A 21,484-nucleotide genomic window follows, 5' to 3' on the forward strand; every position below is an offset into this window, starting at 1 on the left:
TTATATCACCATCAAGTGGCAGGATTGTGTGCAACCACAGAGACAGACAGGATGGAGGAAAATCGATGGGTGCAAGCAAGGATGGTCAGATGATATATATGAGAAGAGTTACCCCTTTGTCAATTTGAAACAATGCATCTTCGCAGATTCAAATTATGTATACAGTCATGTCTACCCGTGTGCTGTGTATGAATTTAGAAATTCAGCAGGGCTGCAGGTACACCACTGCAGTGTTCCTAAAGCAGCTGGGATAAGACTCATGGGGACACTGTGACACAAATTCACAAATTAAAGCTGAGCTGCACAATATTAAATAAATAATGCACTCAGAAGACTGCACAATCCTTTATACATTTTTAAAATATCATCCAGATCTGGACTTGCATAAAAATACACATTGGAGAGCAGTTTAGGGATAGGTTAAGCATAATGGTGCAATAAGCAGGGCAGAGGCTATAACTGAGGACACAATGGTCTCATCCATATTTAGCATATTTTTCCTGGCAAAGCATTTTAAATCCTTGTTTTTTGAAAATAAAGTTGACAGAAAATGTTGATTAAACAGATAACTGACAAAAAATATGTATTCAAGTGATCTATTATAGTAATTTTAGAAACTTTCTTTCTTTGTCTATTGTCTTCAGAGTGTTGGGTGGACTAAAATCCTGGCTGTGACCCTGGTAGTTTATTTAAACATGTTCATTGTTTTGTTCTTTACAGAATCACATCAAATGATACGTAACATGTAGGCTACTCCAAATCCGTGAAATGTTGCGTGTCATCGGTGTTAAAATTACCTCTTTAACGGTGTCTATGGGGCATAATCCCCAATTGATTGATCCTGATACAGCACGTATCGGCTCCTCATTGGACGTTACTGTGACTGACTGACTGAGGAGGGAGTGGAGAGGCAGACCGGACGAAACCATTCATCCAGCCAATACTCCGACAGAAAAATACGTTAAGATTAATGAGCACTAGTGGCCTAGCCATCTAGATTCGGATTTCAAAGAGGATTATGGGGGTGTATCTGAATTAGATGGTAAGATTACGAATCTGGGTAATTTAAAGTAGGATTAGCGTCTTAATCGCACCGTCCGCGGCGCTGAATCCCCCCGCATCCCTGCGAATAAACAGCCAAACAGACAATTAGGATGCGGAGATGATTTTTGTGACGCTGCGATGGCTACCTGCGGGGATACCGAAATGAAAAGCACAATGAGGATCCAGTTTGGTTTCACGATGGTTTAGTAGTTGTATATTGGTGCTTTCTGATTTATTGGCCATGATTTTCCTGCGGAGGCTCGTGCAGCTGGTGGTGCTGCTGATCCAGAGCGGATTGTGGGGGGTCGCGCCGAGTCCCACCGATGAAGGAGCACTCCGGGCAGGCCACGGGGAGCACGGAGAGCCGGGACACCAGGAGCCACACAAGGACTCCTACAGTACTTTTGCTTCTGAGTTCCTGGAGTCCAGATATCTGTCCGATGATGGTAAGGATCTAGTCCCGTTTACTAAAAGTCCCCAGCAAGTGTATTTTGTTTACATGCAGTCAACGCTAGCTATAGCTGTAACATAGAAGCACAGAGCACAGGTTAGAGACAAATAAACAGAGACTGTAAGTAGAAACTCAACATGTGCTGTTTATTTTGTCTTGCATCCAACTGTCTCCTCTGCACTGGGCCTTTCAGCACCCAGGCCAGCTCCCTGGTGGTAGTTGCCTACCACACACACACACACACGCACGCACGCACACACGCACAGTGCAGATGGCCTCCCCTTAGTTGGCCCTTTGACTGTCTTGAAAACAAGCATCAATTGTTTTTGTGTGGAACCAACAGAGTTGCTGATTTTGCATTTTGCAGGTTATCCGTTCCCCACCGCCCCACCAGTGGATCCCTTTGCCAAGATCAAAGTCAGCGACTGTGGAGTAACCAAAGGCTGCATAAGGTCAGAGAAGGATACATCTTTTGCCAGCTCTCTCCTTCTGAAAACAGAGCTCCAGTGCAGCTGTATTCCCCAGGGCTGCTGTATCCTAGTTTGCTGTGGCCTGACTACAGAGATTCTGTTAGGCAGGAGCTAAACATGGAAACTCTCCTCTGTCTAGTCTTTTTGGATGAAATTCATTTAAATATTGATCTACTTTGGCTCTTTGATTACTGTAATATTCCGAAATATTTTAATCAAATGTTCTCCACTGGGCTCTGTTTGATGGTATAATCTGTGAGCAAATATGTGTGTGTATTTGTGTATATCCAGGTATGGGAAGCCAGGTTGTGATGCAGAGACGTGTGACTACTTTCTGAGTTATCGTCGTATTGGTACAGACGTGGAGTATGAGATGAGCGCAGACACTGACGGTTGGGTGGCCGTAGGTTTCTCCTCTGACAAGAAAATGGTGAGTAGCTGTACGACCTCTCTGACTGCTGAGACTGAAATTCCTGTGTCCTGCTTTAACAGAGCTAATTTGACTTTTGATGTATCAGACCAAGTTACTGCAAATGCACACTCAGTAATCCATAATCAAACACATGCATATGTTGAAAATTATGCAATTTTGATGATGATGCAGTCAGTTAATTATAAAACCAAATCATTAACTACACAAAAATTAAGTCTTAAGGCTTTTATTTCAAAATGAATTGTCCCCCTTCACACAGTGTGAGGCATCTTTTTCAAACTTTGTTGGCATGAATGTTAAAAGCTTTCTATTAAGTATGCTAAGACATTTAAGTACAGAGTTTATACATCATACTTTAAGGCAGTGGGGGATCCCAAGATAAATATCAGTTACAAGATAATTAGAATTATAAAGTAGTAGACATTACTTCATTGTGATGGCTCATAAGCCAAGAAAGTTGGGAACCACTCTTTTTAGATGTTTAACTTACACTAAAGATATTCAATATAATTTACAATAAAACCTTTTATTTAAGATTAATTATTTTTGATAAACATCCCTATCAATCAATATGAATATATATCATTACAATCAAGTGCTTAGAGCCTTATAATGAAGGCTCATCATATTTTCATATTGTTTGTCACATTTAAACTAACTATACAAAACAATTACAAAATTGCAAACACTTCTCCCATTAATTAGCTTGGACGAGTTTGACATCCATAGAACATGCAGTTCATTGTGACAGGTTTTCAGTTAGTGTGGTGCTATACAATATATCAATATGAAAAGTTATCAGTTATTGTTGTTGTTTATTTTGCCTATATTGGCTATCCCAGGAAAAACATGGGACTCACACGGTGCTCATGTGCAGTATAATGAACCGTCTTATTAAAAGTTTAGAGAATCTTTTGTTCAAGAAATAAATATGTAGCATTTTGGAACAATGCTCTTTATTCCTTGTTATTTCATTTCTATATCCTCAGGGAGGAGATGATGTCATGGGCTGCGTCCATGATGACAACGGTCGTGTGCGGATCCATCACTTCTACAACGTCGGTCAGTGGGCCAAGGAGATCAAGAGGAACCCAGCCAGAGATGAGGAGGGCATTTTTGAGAACAATCGGGTGACCTGCCGTTTCAAGCGTCCGCTGTATGTCCCCAGAGAGGAAACGCTTGTGGACTTACACCTGTCATGGTATTACCTGTTTGCATGGGGTCCTGCCATTCAAGGTGAGTGTTTGAGCATCATCATAAAGTCAACTCCTTTTAATGTTCCTTCTGCCTTTGATGCCATCTTACATTGTGTTACCTTTTCCAACAGGTTCCATCACAAGGCATGACATTGACAGTCCGCCAGTCAGCGACCACATGATCAGTATCTATAAGTACGAGGACATCTTCATGCCTTCCACAGCTTACCAGACCTTCAACTCTCCCCTCTGCTTACTGCTCATTGTAGCTCTCACCTTCTACCTACTAATGGGAACGCCATAATGAAGCACAGCAGAGCACAGACTGGAGAAAAAAGGGAAGAGAAGATGAAGCAGCAATAAAAGAAAGTTGCCATTTTCCTTAGATGCCACATTCAAGTGTTCACTTTGCACAAATAGACCCAGTGTTAGATATATGAAACATTATAGAGAATATATATTCATTACTCTGATCTCATACAGAGGATCTTGACAAATTATTAAACCTATACTGTAGAGGTGTTATGTACTGGTGTCAGTACAAAACAAGAGGTCTAATAAGAGTAGTGTTATATTATAAATAGGCCAATTATTTTCAGTATTTATTATAACTTCCAAGTATTTAACAAAATATGAAGAGTACACATGCCAATAAATAAATCACAAATCTTTGAAAATGTTGCATGCACTTGAAAATCTGGGAATGATTTCAAAAATCCACTGTTCACTGGTGATGAGAAGACAGTGGCCTCATGTTGAACTTGGCTAAAACACAAAGGTTTTCTGAGGACAAAAGAAACCACACAGCTCACAGCCTTTTGCACACACTCTTCCTGTCCCTTTACACATGCTTAAAAGGAAAAAAGACGGTATATCTAGTGGTTTGCACTATCGAAATATAGTTTCCAAGGTTTGAGGCACTGCCTACTGTATAAGCATTTACCATATAAAGGTTTTCATTAACGTTTTTTTTTTTTTTGGCTCATCTTATTTTTCCACAATTTCCGTTAGCAGCTCTTCCCCCATCTTTCACCACAGTGGCTGTTGGGTTTGTTTATCAGTACTGTGGCACTGTGACTGTAACAGAGAGAGACTGCTACATGACTTCTTGTTGCCTACGTGTGCAACAACACACTGAACAGGAACAAACTGTGGATTCAAGAACATTTTTCCTTGGGCATGGACTAATTTTTTCCCCACATTGTTAATGTAGCCTTTTGATCTGTATAAAGAATGACTGGATATGTTAAAATGCCTCCCACTGAAACAATCTGCCATGATTGTGTTTATTATCAATAAACATTTTAAGAAAATACAATACAGTATATTCAAGAAAATACAAATAGCCAAATAAAGCCATAGGACATATTTTTAGTAGAATTATAAGGATATTCAGGACTGTAGCTAATACTGAGACACTGAGGTCATGTCCCTTGTATATTTTGATAGAAGTCAGGTGAGGAAAATAGTCTTCCATGTTAACAATCAGTGACTACCTCAACTTACATTTGAAAAAAAACAAAATTTTGAAAATATAAAAAAAAAGCCCCAAATTAAAATTTTGGTCTTACCCCCAACAGAAACCTTTTTGGTGTAGTTGAGAGAAAGAATACATCAGTGTTTTTTTTAGGGACCTGCCTTCTCTGTTTCCATGCGTAACATGTATAAATAAGACCCATTTATAAATATATGTCTAGTAGATCAAATAGTAGCTGTACCCAAAAGCTTTTAACTACACTGGACCAATACGCCTTACTTTAAGTACTGGTTATGACCCTTGTTATTCATTTTTTTCCCGACGTTGTCAATGTGGCCTTTTGATCTGTATTAAGAATGAATGGATATGTCAAAATGTCTCCCACTGAAACAATCTGGCACGACTGTCTTAATTATCAATAAACATTGTAAGAAAATACAGTAGAATATATTTAAGAAAATACAGATCTTGCTGGGCATGAACAGGCAGCTCTGTCAGACAAACGGTACAAAAGCCATGAACCAAGTAGTCTAAAAGTGATGTACTAAGTTTGGAGAAGCTTGGATGTCAGTGAGGGAGTGAAAAGAGTTTGTCTAGCAAAAAAAATTCAAAATTGTGGGAGATTTATTTGACGCAAACGGGCGTGGCTTCAGCTATCTCTTCAGAGATAAGAACCAAAAATATTTTTGCAATAGTTGTAAGCTAACCACACGGTGGCCCTGTCGATACCAGTTTCAGTTGTTTCAGTGTTGTAGCTTGTTTAAAAATTAAGATGTCTTGCTTATTCCCCATAGAAAACCACAAAAAACAACAAATATCTGTTACAAATATCTGCACCAAAGGTAATAGGACACATCTCATAAACATGCTTAATGTAGGTTATCAATTTTGGAACCGTGTTATAAAATAAACGAAGTGGCTTGTTTTTCATTTACACTACATTGCCCATAGTGCCCTTGGGGGGTTTGGTTGGATTACGTCATATGTTTTCCTCCTTCACGCGGGCACATCTCCCGGCTAGACAGCAGAGGCGGAATCGTAGAACATGGCAGACGAGGAAGACTCAGCGCCGGAGCCTGCCGCTGTCTCTCCGCCGGAGACCCCTCACACTGAGCGCCCTCACACTGTATCCTTCTCCGAGAGTGTCCAGCCGGCCGTCGGGATGATGAGCCAGCTCCTAACGCAGCCCTCCTCCCTCAAGTTTGACAAAAACATCAAACAGGCCTTCTACAACACGGGGGCGATGATCTTTGTGGCTATCTGTTGCGGGGCTGCTGTGCTGGTCTACTTCATCCTGGAGGCCTTCCTCCGCCCGCTGCTTTGGGCAGTACTCTGCGGCACCTTCCTCCACCCCTTCAAGTACTCCCTGGCCCGGCTCGGCCGCTCGTGGCTCTCCGGCCTGCAAGACACCGGGACGCCCATCCTAGTGGGCACCCTGTTGGTCCCGGTGTGGTGCGTAAACTACGGGGTGGAGGCGATGGGCAGGCTGGTGCTGGAGAGGCTCACGGTGCTGCTGGTGATCGGGGCCGGGGCGCCGCTAGTTTACTTCCTCTACCTTTCCTGGAGCATCACCGGCATGCAGGTGATCCTCGGGCACGCCTGTGGAATCATCGGGGCCGCGCTGGACTGTTTCCACGCTATGTGGGTAAGTGAATAGACAGTGGCAACTGGGTACACACACACACACACACACACACACACACACACACACACACACACACACACACACACACACACACACACACACACACACACACACTTTCCCTTTTGGTGACAAAAGGTCCTCTGTGTTAGCCATTGAGGATGCTACAGGTTGGGCGAGGTCAGCTCTGGTGACATGGTGATGTGGGGGCTTCACTAACACTATTGCACTTTAGAAATACTGTCCCAGAAAAAGCCCTGTAGCAAATCATTGTGTATTACATTTGTTTTACATTTCCATCATTATAAAGTCATTCTATAATAGTGATTTGTTCAAAACAATGCTGTTGAAATTTGCTTAATGATACATTACCCAAAGCTGCCTATCCCTAGTTGTCTGGCATCAAATGCTCAGGCAAGTTCAGTTCATCTCTTCTGTTGTCTCTTTTTGTCATTTAAAAAATGCTGTAATGTAGCTTTGTAAGAGATGGCAGAATTAATCAAATTATATGCCAGACAGCTGACATTAAATGTTGTAGAAAACTATGTGTTTACTTCTTTTAATATCACAGTTTATGCTGAACAGAAAATCAAATGCAATATGGCAAAATAACAGTTTTGAAAATGTGGTGCCATGTTGTTTCAAGTGTACATAATGAAAATAGCTCAGGGAAATGTTTGGCCGCAGGCCCTTAGCTTTCAGTAAATGTGGTCCCTAAACAACTTAGTTGAATGGTTTAAACCTTAGTTCCTCTGGGGCTCTTATACCTTTGCTGCTTTGGATTATGGGTAGCTTTACTTGGTTCAAGGTTGCTGCTGCTATACTTGTCTTATCCTCATTCCTGTGGTATTTGGTAAAATTAGTAATACTGTATTTCTAATTTGGTAAAATTAGTAATACAATATAGTATATTGTGTGTGTGATTTTGGGGCTGGCCTCGCTGTTGCGGTCCAGCCAGTAAAAATAATTGTTATTTGGCTCTCGACATAAACACTTAAATTTTCTTGCTCAGAATCATTAATATTGACAATAAAACCTTGTCTAAGTATGACATAATATTATCAAATCATCACAATACAACCCCATAAACAGTAAATGATAGCCAATAAACAATAGTACTGGATTAAAAGCGTTGCAGGCTGACTTAGAGCTGCAAATTGTATCTTATTTCCTTGAACATCTAAGGGCTTATTCAATTAACCTCAAAGCAGAAAGTTGATTTCTTGGAATACATGCCTAAATTTGTATGGCATCTGATCTAATTTCCTGCAATTCCAGTGTTTGATCAATCAATACCTTATTATTCCAGAACAGCTGCAGGGCCCTGAGCTGGCCTCGCTTTGACTAGATACAAATCACATTAAATGTTCCTCCTCAGACAGCCCGTTCTTTCTCTTAAACCAGAGGTAGACTGACACAGGGCCCTTGTCTATAAATAGGAAGGAGGACACTATGTTAAATTACATTGAAATATGTCTTTGTGTGGAGTGGAACTGACCAAGACATCTGTTACTAGCTGATTACAGACCGGAGCATCACATTTCATGTTTTTCTGGAAAAACCAGAAAGTACAGTTTGATCACTTATGTTTTTGAAATGTGCAATGATTTAGGGAAAAGCTGGTACATTTGGAAGCAATATCGCAGGATAACAAGAACAATATTCTGATAATCTATGATGCAAAATCACATTTATATTAAACAAATCTCCAGTGCAATAAGCTGCTCTTACACATTATTTTTGACAAAACGCTTTAAATTTGGGGTGCAACTAACAATTTTTATTATCAGAATGCCAGAAAATAGTTAAAAATGTCTGTCACAGTTTCTGAAAGTCCTAGGTGCCATTTTCAGATTGCTTAGACAAAACAAGCAATTTGTGTTTGGGCCATCTTCAAAGATTTACAGTAACTTAAAACAAAGAAAAATGCTCTGCCCTCACATGTGAGAAGCTGTAATTGGGGAACGTTTGCAGAAAAAAATACTTAAAAAATTAATTGACCATCAAAATAGTTGCCAATTGACACTAAGTATTCATTAGTTTATAATAATCAACTCATTGTTTCAGCTCTTTTTGAAATGTGAAAAGCAAAACCCACAATAACTCAGAGTCTTAGCTTCTGATTAAAAGTCGCCTGGAGTCATTGATTTGGACAGCAGTGTTTTTTTAAATCTTTTGTTTCCCCTCAGGTGTGCACTGTGGTGTTTGGCTACTTGTTGGCAGTTTGTTTCAAGTGGAGTCCCCAAACCGAGCGCTACCTGAAGGCTCTGGCTCTTCCTGTCTGGGCCGCCCTGCTCTTCTATATTGGTGAGTGGGGCGATGAGAGGATGTGTGGAGAGCCTGCTCAGACGTGTTGGTTGTCATTTCATACTTCTATGCAAATTCCCTCTTTGCCCCCTGGCAAGGTTTTTTTTCTAGGTGAGATAAAGAGAGCTGTCTCCACTGGTCCACAAGTCCATTAGACGGAGCACTTGCAGAGTTACATAGTAAGATGAAGAAGTCTTAGAGGTATTTTTAGCACACACAAGTGGCGCTGAAAAGAAATTGACCTTTAGGCGTGAAATGTTAAAAGTTGCTGACAGCTATTAAAAAGAAGTTCTGCTCAAGACAAGAATAAGCAGCAGGGGGTTGTTGGAAAATTTTAGAAAAATGTTCTCTTTTTGGCATGTGCCTTTTTATAATAATAATGTTGTCAGACAACTGGTCAAAATTATTTTATCTTATCTCAGGTCCAGCAGGACAAAGTAGTGCCAACAATTCCACCAAGATAATAACCAGTAAAGTCAACAACACAACATGCAGTTTAAGAGCAAGAAGAGAGGAGATACATAGATATCAACCTGATTTCTGTGCCTGTTTTTAGTGTCTCTGACCGGCTCATGGAGAGTGCCCATATTTGTGGTTGTGGTTATACTCCTCATCGTCGGCTCCCAAGAGAAACCACCTGTCTCTGGAAGAGGTGAAGATTTCTGGACACACACACATTCACATTTTCCCACAGTAAGAAGCCTTTGCGCCGTATCAACTGGGCACTCATACATATGGTAAAAAAGGGTACAGGTAAATGTTTTTAATATGGAATAAACAATAGCGATATAATGTGTTTATTTGTGAGCTTTACAAGTGCTGGTAGGTAGATTTATTTACATTTGGATAGAGTCAGGCTCGCTGTTGCCCCCTCTTTCTAGCCGTTATGCTAAGCTAGGCTAAAGTCTGCTGTATTTTCATATTTATCCTACAGATATGAAAGTTTCTTGAATCTCCTAAAATATTTGAGCTTTTTCTTTAAAATTCAAGTGGGTCAAATGCCAAATAAGCTGATAAACAACCTATAAAATAACTGCTAAACTACCATAGGCTATTCAGCTATCATCCTTTTAATTTAACAGTGGAAAAGTAAACCTCCTGTGTTGACAATTTTTATAATTTGTTAAGCCTGGCCCTCAACCTCAACCAGCACCTAGATTCAGTTATAACTTTTCCTTGCCCACTTTTTCCCTAAAACACAAGTGACCTTAGGTCGACAGTTTGTCTCTGAAACACTGGACTTGTTAGGAACATGAGATCACATGGGCAACACGCACAAAGAGTGTTACTTTATGCTCTTTACACCCTCTGCCTTTGTAAGTTACTGTTGTTTTCTGTTTCTCCTCATTTCCCCAGGAGAGCTGTCAGGGCAGGTGTTGTCATTCGCTGCTAATACTATTTACATGGCAATCTCCTGTAGCAACCTTCAGCTGAAAACTGAGCCCAGTGAAAACTCTACCACAGGTAAGATAGCTTACGTTTATTCAACTCAGTGCATTACAGAAGCTTTTATTACAGGTGCAACTCTTAGGCGACAGACTAATATGGAGTGAGAGTGTGGCGGAAGGCTCGGCGGAAGTGATTTGTGATAACCAATCAATAACCACAATGACTGGTCAAGCAAACAGGCCCCTAAAACATACTGTTCCATAAGTGTTTATATCTCTTTAATGGAGATTAACCATAGAGATTTTCATAAGAAGAACTAACTATTGATTATAAAGCCCCTATCTGATTGTGTAAAAATATATTCACTGTGCATTTTAATAGAGAAATTTAATTTCTGTTCCCCACTGTCAACATGCTTCTAGCACCAATTTGAGGAAATGCGGCTTAAGACACTTCTGCTTTAGTTTCACCATTCAGCCATGGTGGTTAGCACTTGTTATAGATAACTAATTTCTTTTCCTTTCTTTCTCTTCCTCTTACATGCTTCATCTGCCAAATCCCTCTCATCTCTCCCAAGATGGTGTTCAGTCTGTGGGCCCCATTCCTGCCACCCCTGGGTTCCCTCGGGGCTCTCGATCATTACCAGCTGGCCTCTTCCAGAAAGAGAAAAGCTCCCACAGAGCCAGTGATATCTACTTTATTCTACTGGTCTGGGCCATAGTTCTGGTTCAGGTCTGGCTCAACCTCTGGATCCTACAGCTGCTGCCTATCCCTGTGGCTGGTAACACACATTTGCAAACATATGAATGCATAAACCCTTTGATGTGCTTCTTCGTATATTCTACTGAGGCCCATATTGCATTGATACTTCAGTGTGGGTGCTGAAGAAGCTGATGGTCCACTTTGGCCTGAAGAGCTTTGCTGAGCGGACTCTTACCTCGTGGTGGATGGGGCTGGAGAAGTTCGGACGAGAGCGAGAGGAGGCCCTGCTGCCTGGACCAATCAAAGGCCTGGCTCAGTTCCTGCTTCGCACTGACACCAAGGTAACACCTCTGACTGATCTACAGGTGCTGCTGTGGTCCTTATTTCATACATCCTCATCCAGGCACACTGCGGTTTTCTGTTACAGTGTCCACATTGAAGACTGTCAGTGACTATCAGTGACATAAACAGGATATCAACGGGTCAATAAGGATTCTGTAAAAAATATTGAAATAATACAGCAAAAATTGATCCTTATGTTGTAAATCACACTTAAAATCTGTCTTTATGGATATTAAATTAATAAATTTGCTTCTAGTAAGATATGATAAAAAGGGATCCTACACACTGCGGTTCCCCTCAGCTCTATGGAGCGTTTTGGCATCTTTCGTTTTGGATTTCAGGTCCTCGACTTTGTTGTTATGGCTCAGTTTCACAGACTCTCCTCAGCGTTGTTTCCAGCAACAGCAGCAGCAGCAGCAGCAGCAGCAGCAGCAGCAGCAGCAGCAACAGCAGCAGGCAGCAACAGCAGCAGGCAGCTGTTTTCACAGATTAAGCTCTGATAAACATATGCTACTCAGCATCAAACTGCATAAACAACCAGTTTGCGACTAGCTGGTGAACATAGTGGAGCATTTAGCAGCGAGAGAATGAATGAGTGATAATGGTGCTCTGTGTCCTCTGGGTGTATAGGTAGGAAATTGTCTGCTAGCACCATAATACATTTGTAAGGTGATATGTCACTGTTGTATTGTTGCCCTTACAGTCAAAAATCAAATAGTATTGCTTTAAAAAGACTTTAAAAAGTGTTGAATAGAAATTTTTGATACCAGCAACTCTGGGCCTAACTAGAGGTGTGTGTTAGAATGAGTGATGGTGTTACATAAATTACATTTCTAAGGTTTTATATAATGGCATCAGTGACCTCATTGCTGACACCTTTCACACTAAAATATGTCTTTGTTCTGAAGGATTTGGGATGTGGTTGTGTTTGTAATCAGTGATTTGCATCCCACACTCCCTGTATGGTCAGTAGTTCAATCCTGCCTGTCACTCTCTGATCCCTCACTGCCTCTACCCAAACAGAAGTTGTGTTCTTGTCGCACGGGTACATGTGATGACTGCTGCACAGATCTTTTTCCAATAATAATCTTCCCAATGTCTCTTGTCTCCTCCCAAGCTCTGGCATTGGCTTAACAAGCAGGTAATGATTTGGAGGAGCAGAGTGCTGAGAGAAAGAGAGACTGACAGAAAGAGTGTGTGTATATGAGAGAACGTGAGAGTCAAGGAGAAAAAAATCACCTGGGTACATGTGTGGGTGTGTGTGAAAGCGTGAGCACACCATGTAGTAGCTTGGACTGGCGCTTTACCCATCCACTTGATCACTCATCACCCTCTCATCCTGTCTATATGTCTGTCCTCTCGCTGCTTTCCCGCTGCTTGCTTTTATTTTTACAGGAAGCTACAGTCGGGGGAAGGGGGGACTCCTTGGTCCCTCAGCCCCGTCTGTACCTTCCCTGCTTTTACTTAACTGGCAGGTTTGGCTTGAGAGTGTCTGAGCTGCATGGAGAGGAGGCTGGTATAGACGGAGCAGAGCAGAGGAGAGCCAAGGGCAGTGTTTCTGAAAAGTGCAGATGAAAAAGCCTGATTTTAAGTTTTTAATGGAGATGTAGAAAGAGAAACACTGCCCATGGTCTCCCAGAAAGAACCCTTGGAGAGATGTGATCACATCTCGGGAGCTTTTATGGGTGGGAAGGTGCTGGGCATGGACAAAACAATGGAAACACCAAACAGTCTGTGAGTGTCAAAACTAAAAAAATGTTTTATCCTTTAGAAGAGCTTCACTTCTCTTTGTGGTCATGACATCTGGGGCCTGAACTGTCTGTAGTAGGATATTAGATGTTTACACAAGAAGCTCCAGTTTTCCAGGACAAAAGGATGTGCTTTAGCATCAACTTTGCTTAAATGATAAGGCAGAAATATTCTATGTTTTTCTTAGTATTAACAAATCCCATGAATAGACCAAAACCATCAATGATCTGATCTGTGTAGCCAAAGCCTGACATTGTTGTCCAAAAACTGGTAAAAAGACATTAGTGAGCCATAACATGGCATAAGGTGACATGTTCCTTCATTATCATGAACACAGGCACTGTAGTTTATTTTGAGTCGTCCTGTTAGCATAACCACTCACTAATAAACCAAATGTGTATTAATCTATGTCTACTCCTGTTTGTGTCAGGTTTGCTATAAACTATGGTGGCGAGCTGTTTTAGTACATAACTGTCCTGTTTTTTAAGATTTATATCTTCAGTTATGGATCTTCGGGGTTGAGAGTCACTGGAATAATGACATTGGGAAGTATTAAGAGATGGCCTAACACATTGTTGGTTTTGGTCTTTGCAGTGTATTTGTTGACAGTAAGAGTTATATACAGTAATACCAGCCTTAGGCTTAAAAGGTTCAGTATAGTTTAGATCTGGGCATGGGCACGGTGGACATTGAAACCCATCTTGAATAGTAGTCTAAAAGTCCCTCATAGCATTACATAGCTGTTTCAGCAGTGCAGTTATTGCAGGCAGTTGACCTTATCACTTGAACTAGATGACTGTGGTGGGTTCATCACAATGTTAAAATAGCCAGAAGCAGAGTTGCATTAATGGTGTCCTCTGACTTCCTTAAAGCATGAAATGAAAAGGAAAATTTTAAAAGGTGGCTTTTTTTTGTGGTTTTATTGATATTTGGTTATCACAAGGACATTTATTATTATATTATATGTGCATTATATATATTTTGCTTTTCAAAGGGTTAGGGTTATGAAGCTTTTGTCGTGGTTTTTGTTGAGACAGTGTGATGGTGGCATTGATCCAATTCAGAGAGTTCTGATTACATAGTTTGTCACATGATTTTTGTACTTCCTCGTGATTTTGAAGGTTTTCCCCTTGCAGTATGAATAAAATACAGGGTTTGTAAGTAATGCATTGGGTGTGTGGCCTATTTGGACATTTATTAGTGATCTCATGTTGCATTCAGCGGTGGTGATCGCCACAACTCTTCTAAACTAGACCCCTTATTTCTGATTGGTACCCAACATACTAATTTGCTTATTTTGTAATTTACTTATTTAGCTTTTTTTCAAAATATAGTTCACTTTGATGTGGTGTTTCCATTTTTTTGTTTTTACTGGATTTAATACACTTCATTCAGCCTGCCAGGTATAACTCTCTTTAAGATAAGTGTACGTCCTTATTGATGGAACAAAAAAAACCCCTACAAGATGACAGATTATTCTGAGTTTCAGGATTTTATTGCAGTGTGTAGCTGAAATGGAGTGAAACCTTAACTGACTTCCATATCACATCGCCGTCAGTGTAATGACAAAACATTAGGGCACGTCCTTATGCCACTAACAGAGCCTCTTCCAGTAACTCGCCATGAACTCCAGTAACTTGATTTTAACACATGGGCACAAACACATACAGATGGAGACTAAATCTGTTATAAACTGGCTGTTGATACAGTTTTGGAGCATTGAGAAACCTGAGTTAAGAATTGCACCACCTTACGACAGAATGTACACTTGAGACTGGGGCAGCCTCACAATACTTCCATAATAAAAGATACCGACAGATAAGTCACGAATACAGCAGCACACAGCCTGAGTGTTTCACTCAGTTGCTTGCACTTGCATGTATGTGTGCAGATGTCCTGGCTGTTGGTTCACTCAGTCAACTACCTTGTCCTCAGGGCCCAAGGGGGCAGCTTGTAGATCCAAAATGGCCTCTTCACATGGGAAGGACACAGGTTTCTCCATGTGTCTGATCACTGTATGTTTTCAACCCCTTCAGAACAGCACTGACTTTGTGTCTATTCTACCTCTCTGCTCTCCCCTCTTTCCCCTATTTCTTTGTGTCTGTGTCTTCTCCTCGCTGTCTGTGCAGATGATCGTGTGGTTGGAGCGATCTCTGGATAAAATCATCAGCATCTTTATCATCTTCCTCCTGGTCACAGGGACCCTCCTCATGGCGCTGCTGCTGACTGCTATGGTACTGTTTTTGTTCTGCTGAATGACCTCACTGCACTTGGGCTGGTACTGACGTGGTCTTGGACAACAAAGTAACTTTTATCTTTCTAGGTCCATCATGAAAGTGTTCACATCATTGAGGTAACCAGTAACCTCATCAATGAGACTGTGTCTAATCATCCAGAATGGGCAAAGTATGACAGTTTCATCTTTTTTTCCTCAAATTTGTTTCTTTTACATTTGGAGTTGTGATTTCTTACTTGATGGACACCTTCCTTTATTTCTGACACTGTCTTATTTCTGACACTGTCCTCCTAGTTGGCTTCCAGAGGCTCGCGTGGTCCAGAGGGCTCTCAATTCAGCTGCTACGAATGTTTATCAACATGGGAGAGAATGGATAACACAAAAGGTAGGAATAATGACAGAGGTTGAGCCTGATGAAAATGTAAACAGTTTAAATAGTTTGACAGCAAGTTATGTAGCATGTATCTCTTTCCCTGTGTGCAGCTTCATAAGATGTTAGGAGACAAGGTGAACCACACAGCAGTGATTGAGAAACAAGTTTTGGAGCTTTGGGACCGACTGTACCACTCCTGGTTTGTGAAGGTAGTATAAGAACAGTGGAGTTCAGGCCCATCCTTCTTGATGTTAAGGAAAAATGTTTACAGTGGCACAAGTCATAAAATATTCCATGCATTTTCCAGAACGTGACCCACTCTGGACGGCACCGGGGTCAGAAGATAATGGCTCAGAGACAGAACAGCTGGTTAGTGGACATCCTGGACTGGAAGGACATTGCCTCATTTCTACAGGAAAATATTGAAACTCTGCTGTCTGTAAGTACGGATGTGTTTTTACACCGTCTTCTGTATGAGGCAGAGGATTTACATATATTTTATTTTCATAGATCTGTCAGTCCATCATCAAATGCAATGTTATAGACATTTGAAAATAATTTGGCTAAAGCCCATGGCGGTGGGGGTTGGGTTTGGGTGATCAGGTGCTACATTTTTTGTTTTCTTGGTATCAAAAATTATATTTCAGAGAATCAGTGAGTGAATTTTAATAAAACGATTTTGGAACACTGTACTGTATGTCTGACTCAATTAGCCTCTAATGGGTGTTATAACAACTGCAGGTCATGCAAATCACTGACACATTTATAGCTCTCTGCCACAAAGGGATGCACAGTTTTCCTGTGGATGACATGTTTACTGTTGCCTTGTTTTTGTAGATCCTGGAGTCTCTGTGGGTGGTAATGAGTAGGAATGTTGGCCTCCTCATCTCCACCACAACCACCCTCTTCACTGTCTTGTTCCACAGCGGCACGGCTTTACTCAACTTTGCTCTGAGTCTGGTATGAAACATTGACTGCTATAAACCATCTAGCTCAAAATTATATGGGATGGTTTAGTTTAGTTTTGTTTGGTCTATTGGCAACATTAGGGAAAATCTCCTTGCTGACATGCATCACCCATGTTTACCTGGTGCATTGAAACCAGCAAAACCTGCAGTTCCAGCTGGAGGTCAACTGGTTTGCTCTCAGAGTAAAATAAGTCTTCTAAAGGTCAATATTTGTTGTACCTTTTACGCTTTTGTAATGCAGTAGGGTAGCAAGTGCAGTCGTTACAACTGATGCCTTCTTGAATTCAAAGAAGTTGAGTAGGTTAAATTATAGTGTTATATATAGTTATATTGACTTCCCTCTTTAAGTTAACCTCTTTAACTCTTTGACCTTCTATTTCATTGAATTGAGTAAGTTTAATTTTTCAATTTTATTTCAGTCGACTGGATTTTAGTAAATCAAATTTAGTTTTATTTAATTTATTTTGATTCATTTTGTAAAATATATGGAATTGAATTTAATTGATTTAATATAATTTCATTAATTTTATTCTCATTTCTTTTTACATGCCTATTCTAACGATCATATTTGTGCTATTTCCTGTGTATATGCAGGTGATTTTCCTGACCACTCTCTTCTACCTGCTGAGCTCCAGTGGTGAATATTACAAACCTGTCAAATGGGTGATCAGCCTGACCCCTCTCTCCCAGCCAGGGCCCTCCTCCAATATCATAGGCCAGTCTGTAGAAGAGGCCATCAGGTAGTCACATGCACAAAATCATCATATTTGTGGTGGCAAAATCTATAAATATATCTCAAGGAGATTATTTTTGACCTTGTCTGTGTGTTTGTATTGAAGAGGAGTGTTTGACGCCTCTCTGAAAATGGCCGGCTTCTACGGCCTCTACACTTGGCTCACTCACACCATCTTTGGCATCAACATCGTTTTCATTCCTTCTGGTGAGTCAGTGTGTCCACAGCAGATTGTGCTGGCACTATATGTGCACCTGCCAAACCACACTCAGTATTTTCTCACTCTCTGAATCCCTCTCTCCTGGCCTGAAGCTCTGGCTGCCATCCTGGGTGCGGTACCGTTCCTGGGGACCTACTGGGCAGCGGTGCCGGCAGTGTGTGACCTGTGGTTGGCACAGGGCGAAGGCGTCAAAGCCGTGCTGCTGCTAATCTGCCATCTGCTTCCGACATATTTTGTAGATACAGCGATCTACTCTGATATCTCTGGGTAGGTATGTGTGTGACACAAGGGCGTAGGTTTGGTCTCAACATTGATAGGGATGCAACAACACAGCCACCGCTCCAAACAAAGAGACTGGCTTTTTAATGCTCTCAACCAAACAGTTTTTTAACATGTAAGATCTGAATTTACATTCAGGCATTCCCATACGCAAATGTAATATATGTACATAATTTGAATTTCCATATCGACACCCTCTTAAAATAATGGCCTAAGTCATTTTTTCAGGTTTTTCAGGAAACACAAAAAACTCAACAAAAGAGTCACACTTTTGACATAGGCCATTATACAACCGGGGGTAGAATTGCATGTTCCCCTCAACTGAGGATTCAGGCGATTTTACCAGAGGTGGCCAGCATCATGAGGGGGTGATTTAGGCAAAAAAAACATTTTTGTCAAAACATGACTTAGGCCATTATTTTAGGAAGGTGACGATATATGAAATATATGTATATATGAAGTAAAATCATAGTTATAAACTTATATCTTTATGTATCCAGAGGATGCATATATGTCATAATAATATATCCTCTTATAGGTGACAAATATGGTAATATCACTCTTGGTATAGGGACATATATGACATAAGTCATAGTATACTAAGGCATAAAAACATCATAGTATAGTAAGTCATAAAAAAGTTATTGTATAGTAAGGCGTAAAAAAGTCTTAGTATAGTAAGTTTTAAAAAAACAGAGTTGCCAATTAACCTAATGTGCATGTCTTTGGACTGCAGGAGGAAGCCAGAGTACACTTAGAGAACCTACACAGGCACAGGAAGAACAAGCATTGTTGAGTAGTAAAATCAAGAATGAGAATGACCAGAAAGCTGTCCAAACAGTCACTCCTGCAACAGTCTCACCTTCATATTTTATTGTAGTTATTCAATGTAATGAAGTTTAAAAACGGTTATGTACACAGTGTTAAATGTACACAATTCATAGTAATACAATACTCACATGTTTTATTCCTTCTGTACATACTGGCCATTGGTGATTCCTTTGTAGTGTGTCTACATTGAAAGAAATGGGGATGTTCTGTGTAAAAATGTATACTAAAGTTCAGCTGAAGCTGCTATGAGGTCTTGGCAGTGACTGTTGCTGGTTTTTTTCCCAGCAATTAAATTACTAGGATGTTTCCCTCTGCTGTGCCTCAGCAAGGAAACACAGAGAGAATTTAATACTACCCACCTGATTTGGCAAACTCAGACTGCTGAAGCCTCATATTAGCTACGGTTGACCTTTAGGTTTTTCTGCACAGAACTAGGATTGTGGATTCCACAGCACATTTCTTAGAGTGTAGACTGCTATGAAGGAAAGAATGACTACAGAGACCTATAACTTTCTTAATCTACATACAGTGTGTGATTATTGTATTCAGATAGATATGAAAAACTCTGAAGCCATCCTTTAATGAGCCAAAATGTAGTCCTGTAACTATGCCTTAGTATTAACACCATTTCTTGTGTCTGTGTCTCAGTGGTGGACACCCCTATCTAACAGGTCTAGCAGTGGCAGGTGGAGCGTACTATCTGGGACTGGAGGGTGCCATCATTGGGCCCATCCTCCTTTGCATCCTGGTGGTTGCAGCCAACATCTACAGTGCCATGTTAATGAGCCCCAGCTCTGCAGTGCCCACGCCGGTGCAGTCAACCTGGCCTGTCCACTCCATCAGGTAAACGCAACACCTGAAATAACTGAAACATAGTAAGTCATAAAAAACGTCATAGTATAGTAAAAGGTCATACTATGGTAAGGCCAATTAACACGAAGACAGCGTAAATACAACCACACTGTCATTGTCATTTTGCTTGTTACTTTCAGGACCTTCACAGACTCTACTCCGTCTGTCCTAAAGAAGGCCAGTGAGTGAGAGCAAGAGGGCGAGTCCCTGTGGAACATCATCTGGCTATTGGCCGATTCCTCAGGGGAAGTGCTCCCCTCCCTGAAGCTCCACCATACACCGCCCAACTCTACAGGATTCAGCCCCGACCAAGAGAAGATGGCGGTGTAATGGCTGGTCATCTTGATGCCGTCTGCTTACCAGAGCGCACGCCCTTGATCCCAAACATGGACCAATGATATCACATTGGGCTTTATGAATATGAACGATGGAGACATTGATGCTAATCACATCATCTTTCAGGACTCAGTGCCTAAATTGATTTTGTAATGTTGACAAATGACTTAAATCTTCATGTGATTTGTGAATTGTAAGATGATATATTTTATCTATCGGCCCCTAATTTACCCTGCACACCCTAACTGTGTTTAAGCAACAGTATATGGTTGTGCAGTATTTGTACTCCCTACCTCTCTCCTCGTGGAGGCTCAAATAGAATTTATAGTGAAGGCTGGCCACAAAAGTCCTCACACCTGGCTCAAGAGAACGAGTTATTGACTCTCTGTAGTTTAACTTAATGTGTTATTCACGTTTCAGTGGTACTAGCCGTGAGTCTGCATCACTAGTTCTCTGCTTTAACAAAGATGTATACTCCTGCTGGCCTGAACCAGGCTTTTTAGTATTTTGTTAATGGCTAAAGGTTTAGACTAAGGTTTTAGCCCTGCGCTCTGTGTGTTCAGGGAATCTGGTCTGAGTCTGAAAATTGACAGATTCTGTTTTCTACATTTTTAATTTATTTCAAGCTTAAAGATTGTTATGTAACACACTGTGAGTGCAACTACAACCAAGCTTTTCATTTTTAACCCATCTGCCAGTATTGAAGGACATTTACACTCAGAAGACCTTGATAAGTCTGACTGAGTATTTTTGTGAGCACTTTTCAACTTTTGGTATGGCTGTGACTTACATCCCCATCACATAATTTTATCAGTGGTTCAGACCTCAAACACCTCACATCCCTTAGCAATGTCTTGTATACATATAATTTTTACTCACTTCCTCCGTTCTTGCACTTGTCCACCCCATACTTTACAGTCAGAGCACTTTTCTGAAAGGAGAATATGAAGTAGTTTACATTGCTTGAAGCTTTAATAAAACGGCTGTACAGGTGAACTGTGTATGTAATGTGACACATTGATCATTCATGGCTACTGTGTTAGCTACTGGAGGGTGAGAGTTTGGTGATGTGGTCTGGGTTGGAACAAGCGTGTAATTTAGCGATGGTTTCAGTGTTGAACTAAAATACTGTCATTTTAAGTTTCATACTGTTGCTGTGTTTTTTTTATTACTTGTTATGCACTGACAAAATAAACATTATCATTTGAACTGCAGAGGATTTGTTGTGTAATTCCTTTTTAACAACTAATGCTTATTTTTATTGTATTTTTAAAGTATTATTAATTTGTCAAGTGTTTGGTCTATAAAGTTTTAGGAAATGGTGAAAAATGCTCATTACAATTTCTCAGAGGTGATGTTCAGACAGATAAACCATCTGAAACCCAGAACCTTCTCAGTGTGAGGTGACAATTCTAACCACTGCTCTACCAAGATGCCCCATAAGTAAATCATCG

General features: G+C 40.7%; 2 protein-coding genes across 3 annotated transcripts; both read left to right on the forward strand.

Moving 5' to 3' along the window:
- The first annotated feature begins 908 nt into the window (after positions 1 to 908).
- On the forward strand, positions 909 to 4,355 carry LOC130172229 (DOMON domain-containing protein FRRS1L). Its single transcript, XM_056380792.1, has 5 exons — positions 909 to 1,490; positions 1,863 to 1,947; positions 2,257 to 2,395; positions 3,388 to 3,634; positions 3,726 to 4,355. The coding sequence occupies exons 1-5, from the start codon at positions 1,286 to 1,288 to the stop codon at positions 3,896 to 3,898; spliced, it is 849 nt and encodes a 282-aa protein (XP_056236767.1). The 5' UTR covers positions 909 to 1,285; the 3' UTR covers positions 3,899 to 4,355.
- Positions 4,356 to 5,986: 1,631 nt separating this feature from the next.
- tmem245 (transmembrane protein 245) lies at positions 5,987 to 21,244 on the forward strand. Of its 2 annotated transcripts, XM_056380789.1 has the most exons (18): positions 5,987 to 6,716; positions 8,903 to 9,020; positions 9,577 to 9,672; positions 10,377 to 10,484; positions 10,987 to 11,190; positions 11,283 to 11,452; positions 12,571 to 12,594; positions 15,332 to 15,436; positions 15,526 to 15,608; positions 15,733 to 15,823; positions 15,922 to 16,020; positions 16,119 to 16,250; positions 16,649 to 16,771; positions 17,374 to 17,519; positions 17,619 to 17,719; positions 17,825 to 17,999; positions 19,491 to 19,685; positions 19,835 to 21,244. In XM_056380789.1, exons 1-18 carry the CDS (start codon positions 6,117 to 6,119, stop codon positions 19,881 to 19,883), a joined length of 2,619 nt encoding a protein of 872 aa, XP_056236764.1. In that variant the 5' UTR covers positions 5,987 to 6,116; the 3' UTR covers positions 19,884 to 21,244. The 2 variants fall into 2 exon arrangements, with proteins under 2 accessions (XP_056236764.1, XP_056236766.1); XM_056380791.1 differs by lacking the exon at positions 12,571 to 12,594.
- The last annotated feature ends 240 nt before the right edge of the window (positions 21,245 to 21,484 follow it).

The sequence above is a fragment of the Seriola aureovittata genome, chromosome 7 (assembly GCF_021018895.1).
Source record: "Seriola aureovittata isolate HTS-2021-v1 ecotype China chromosome 7, ASM2101889v1, whole genome shotgun sequence".
Taxonomy (NCBI): domain Eukaryota; kingdom Metazoa; phylum Chordata; class Actinopteri; order Carangiformes; family Carangidae; genus Seriola; species Seriola aureovittata.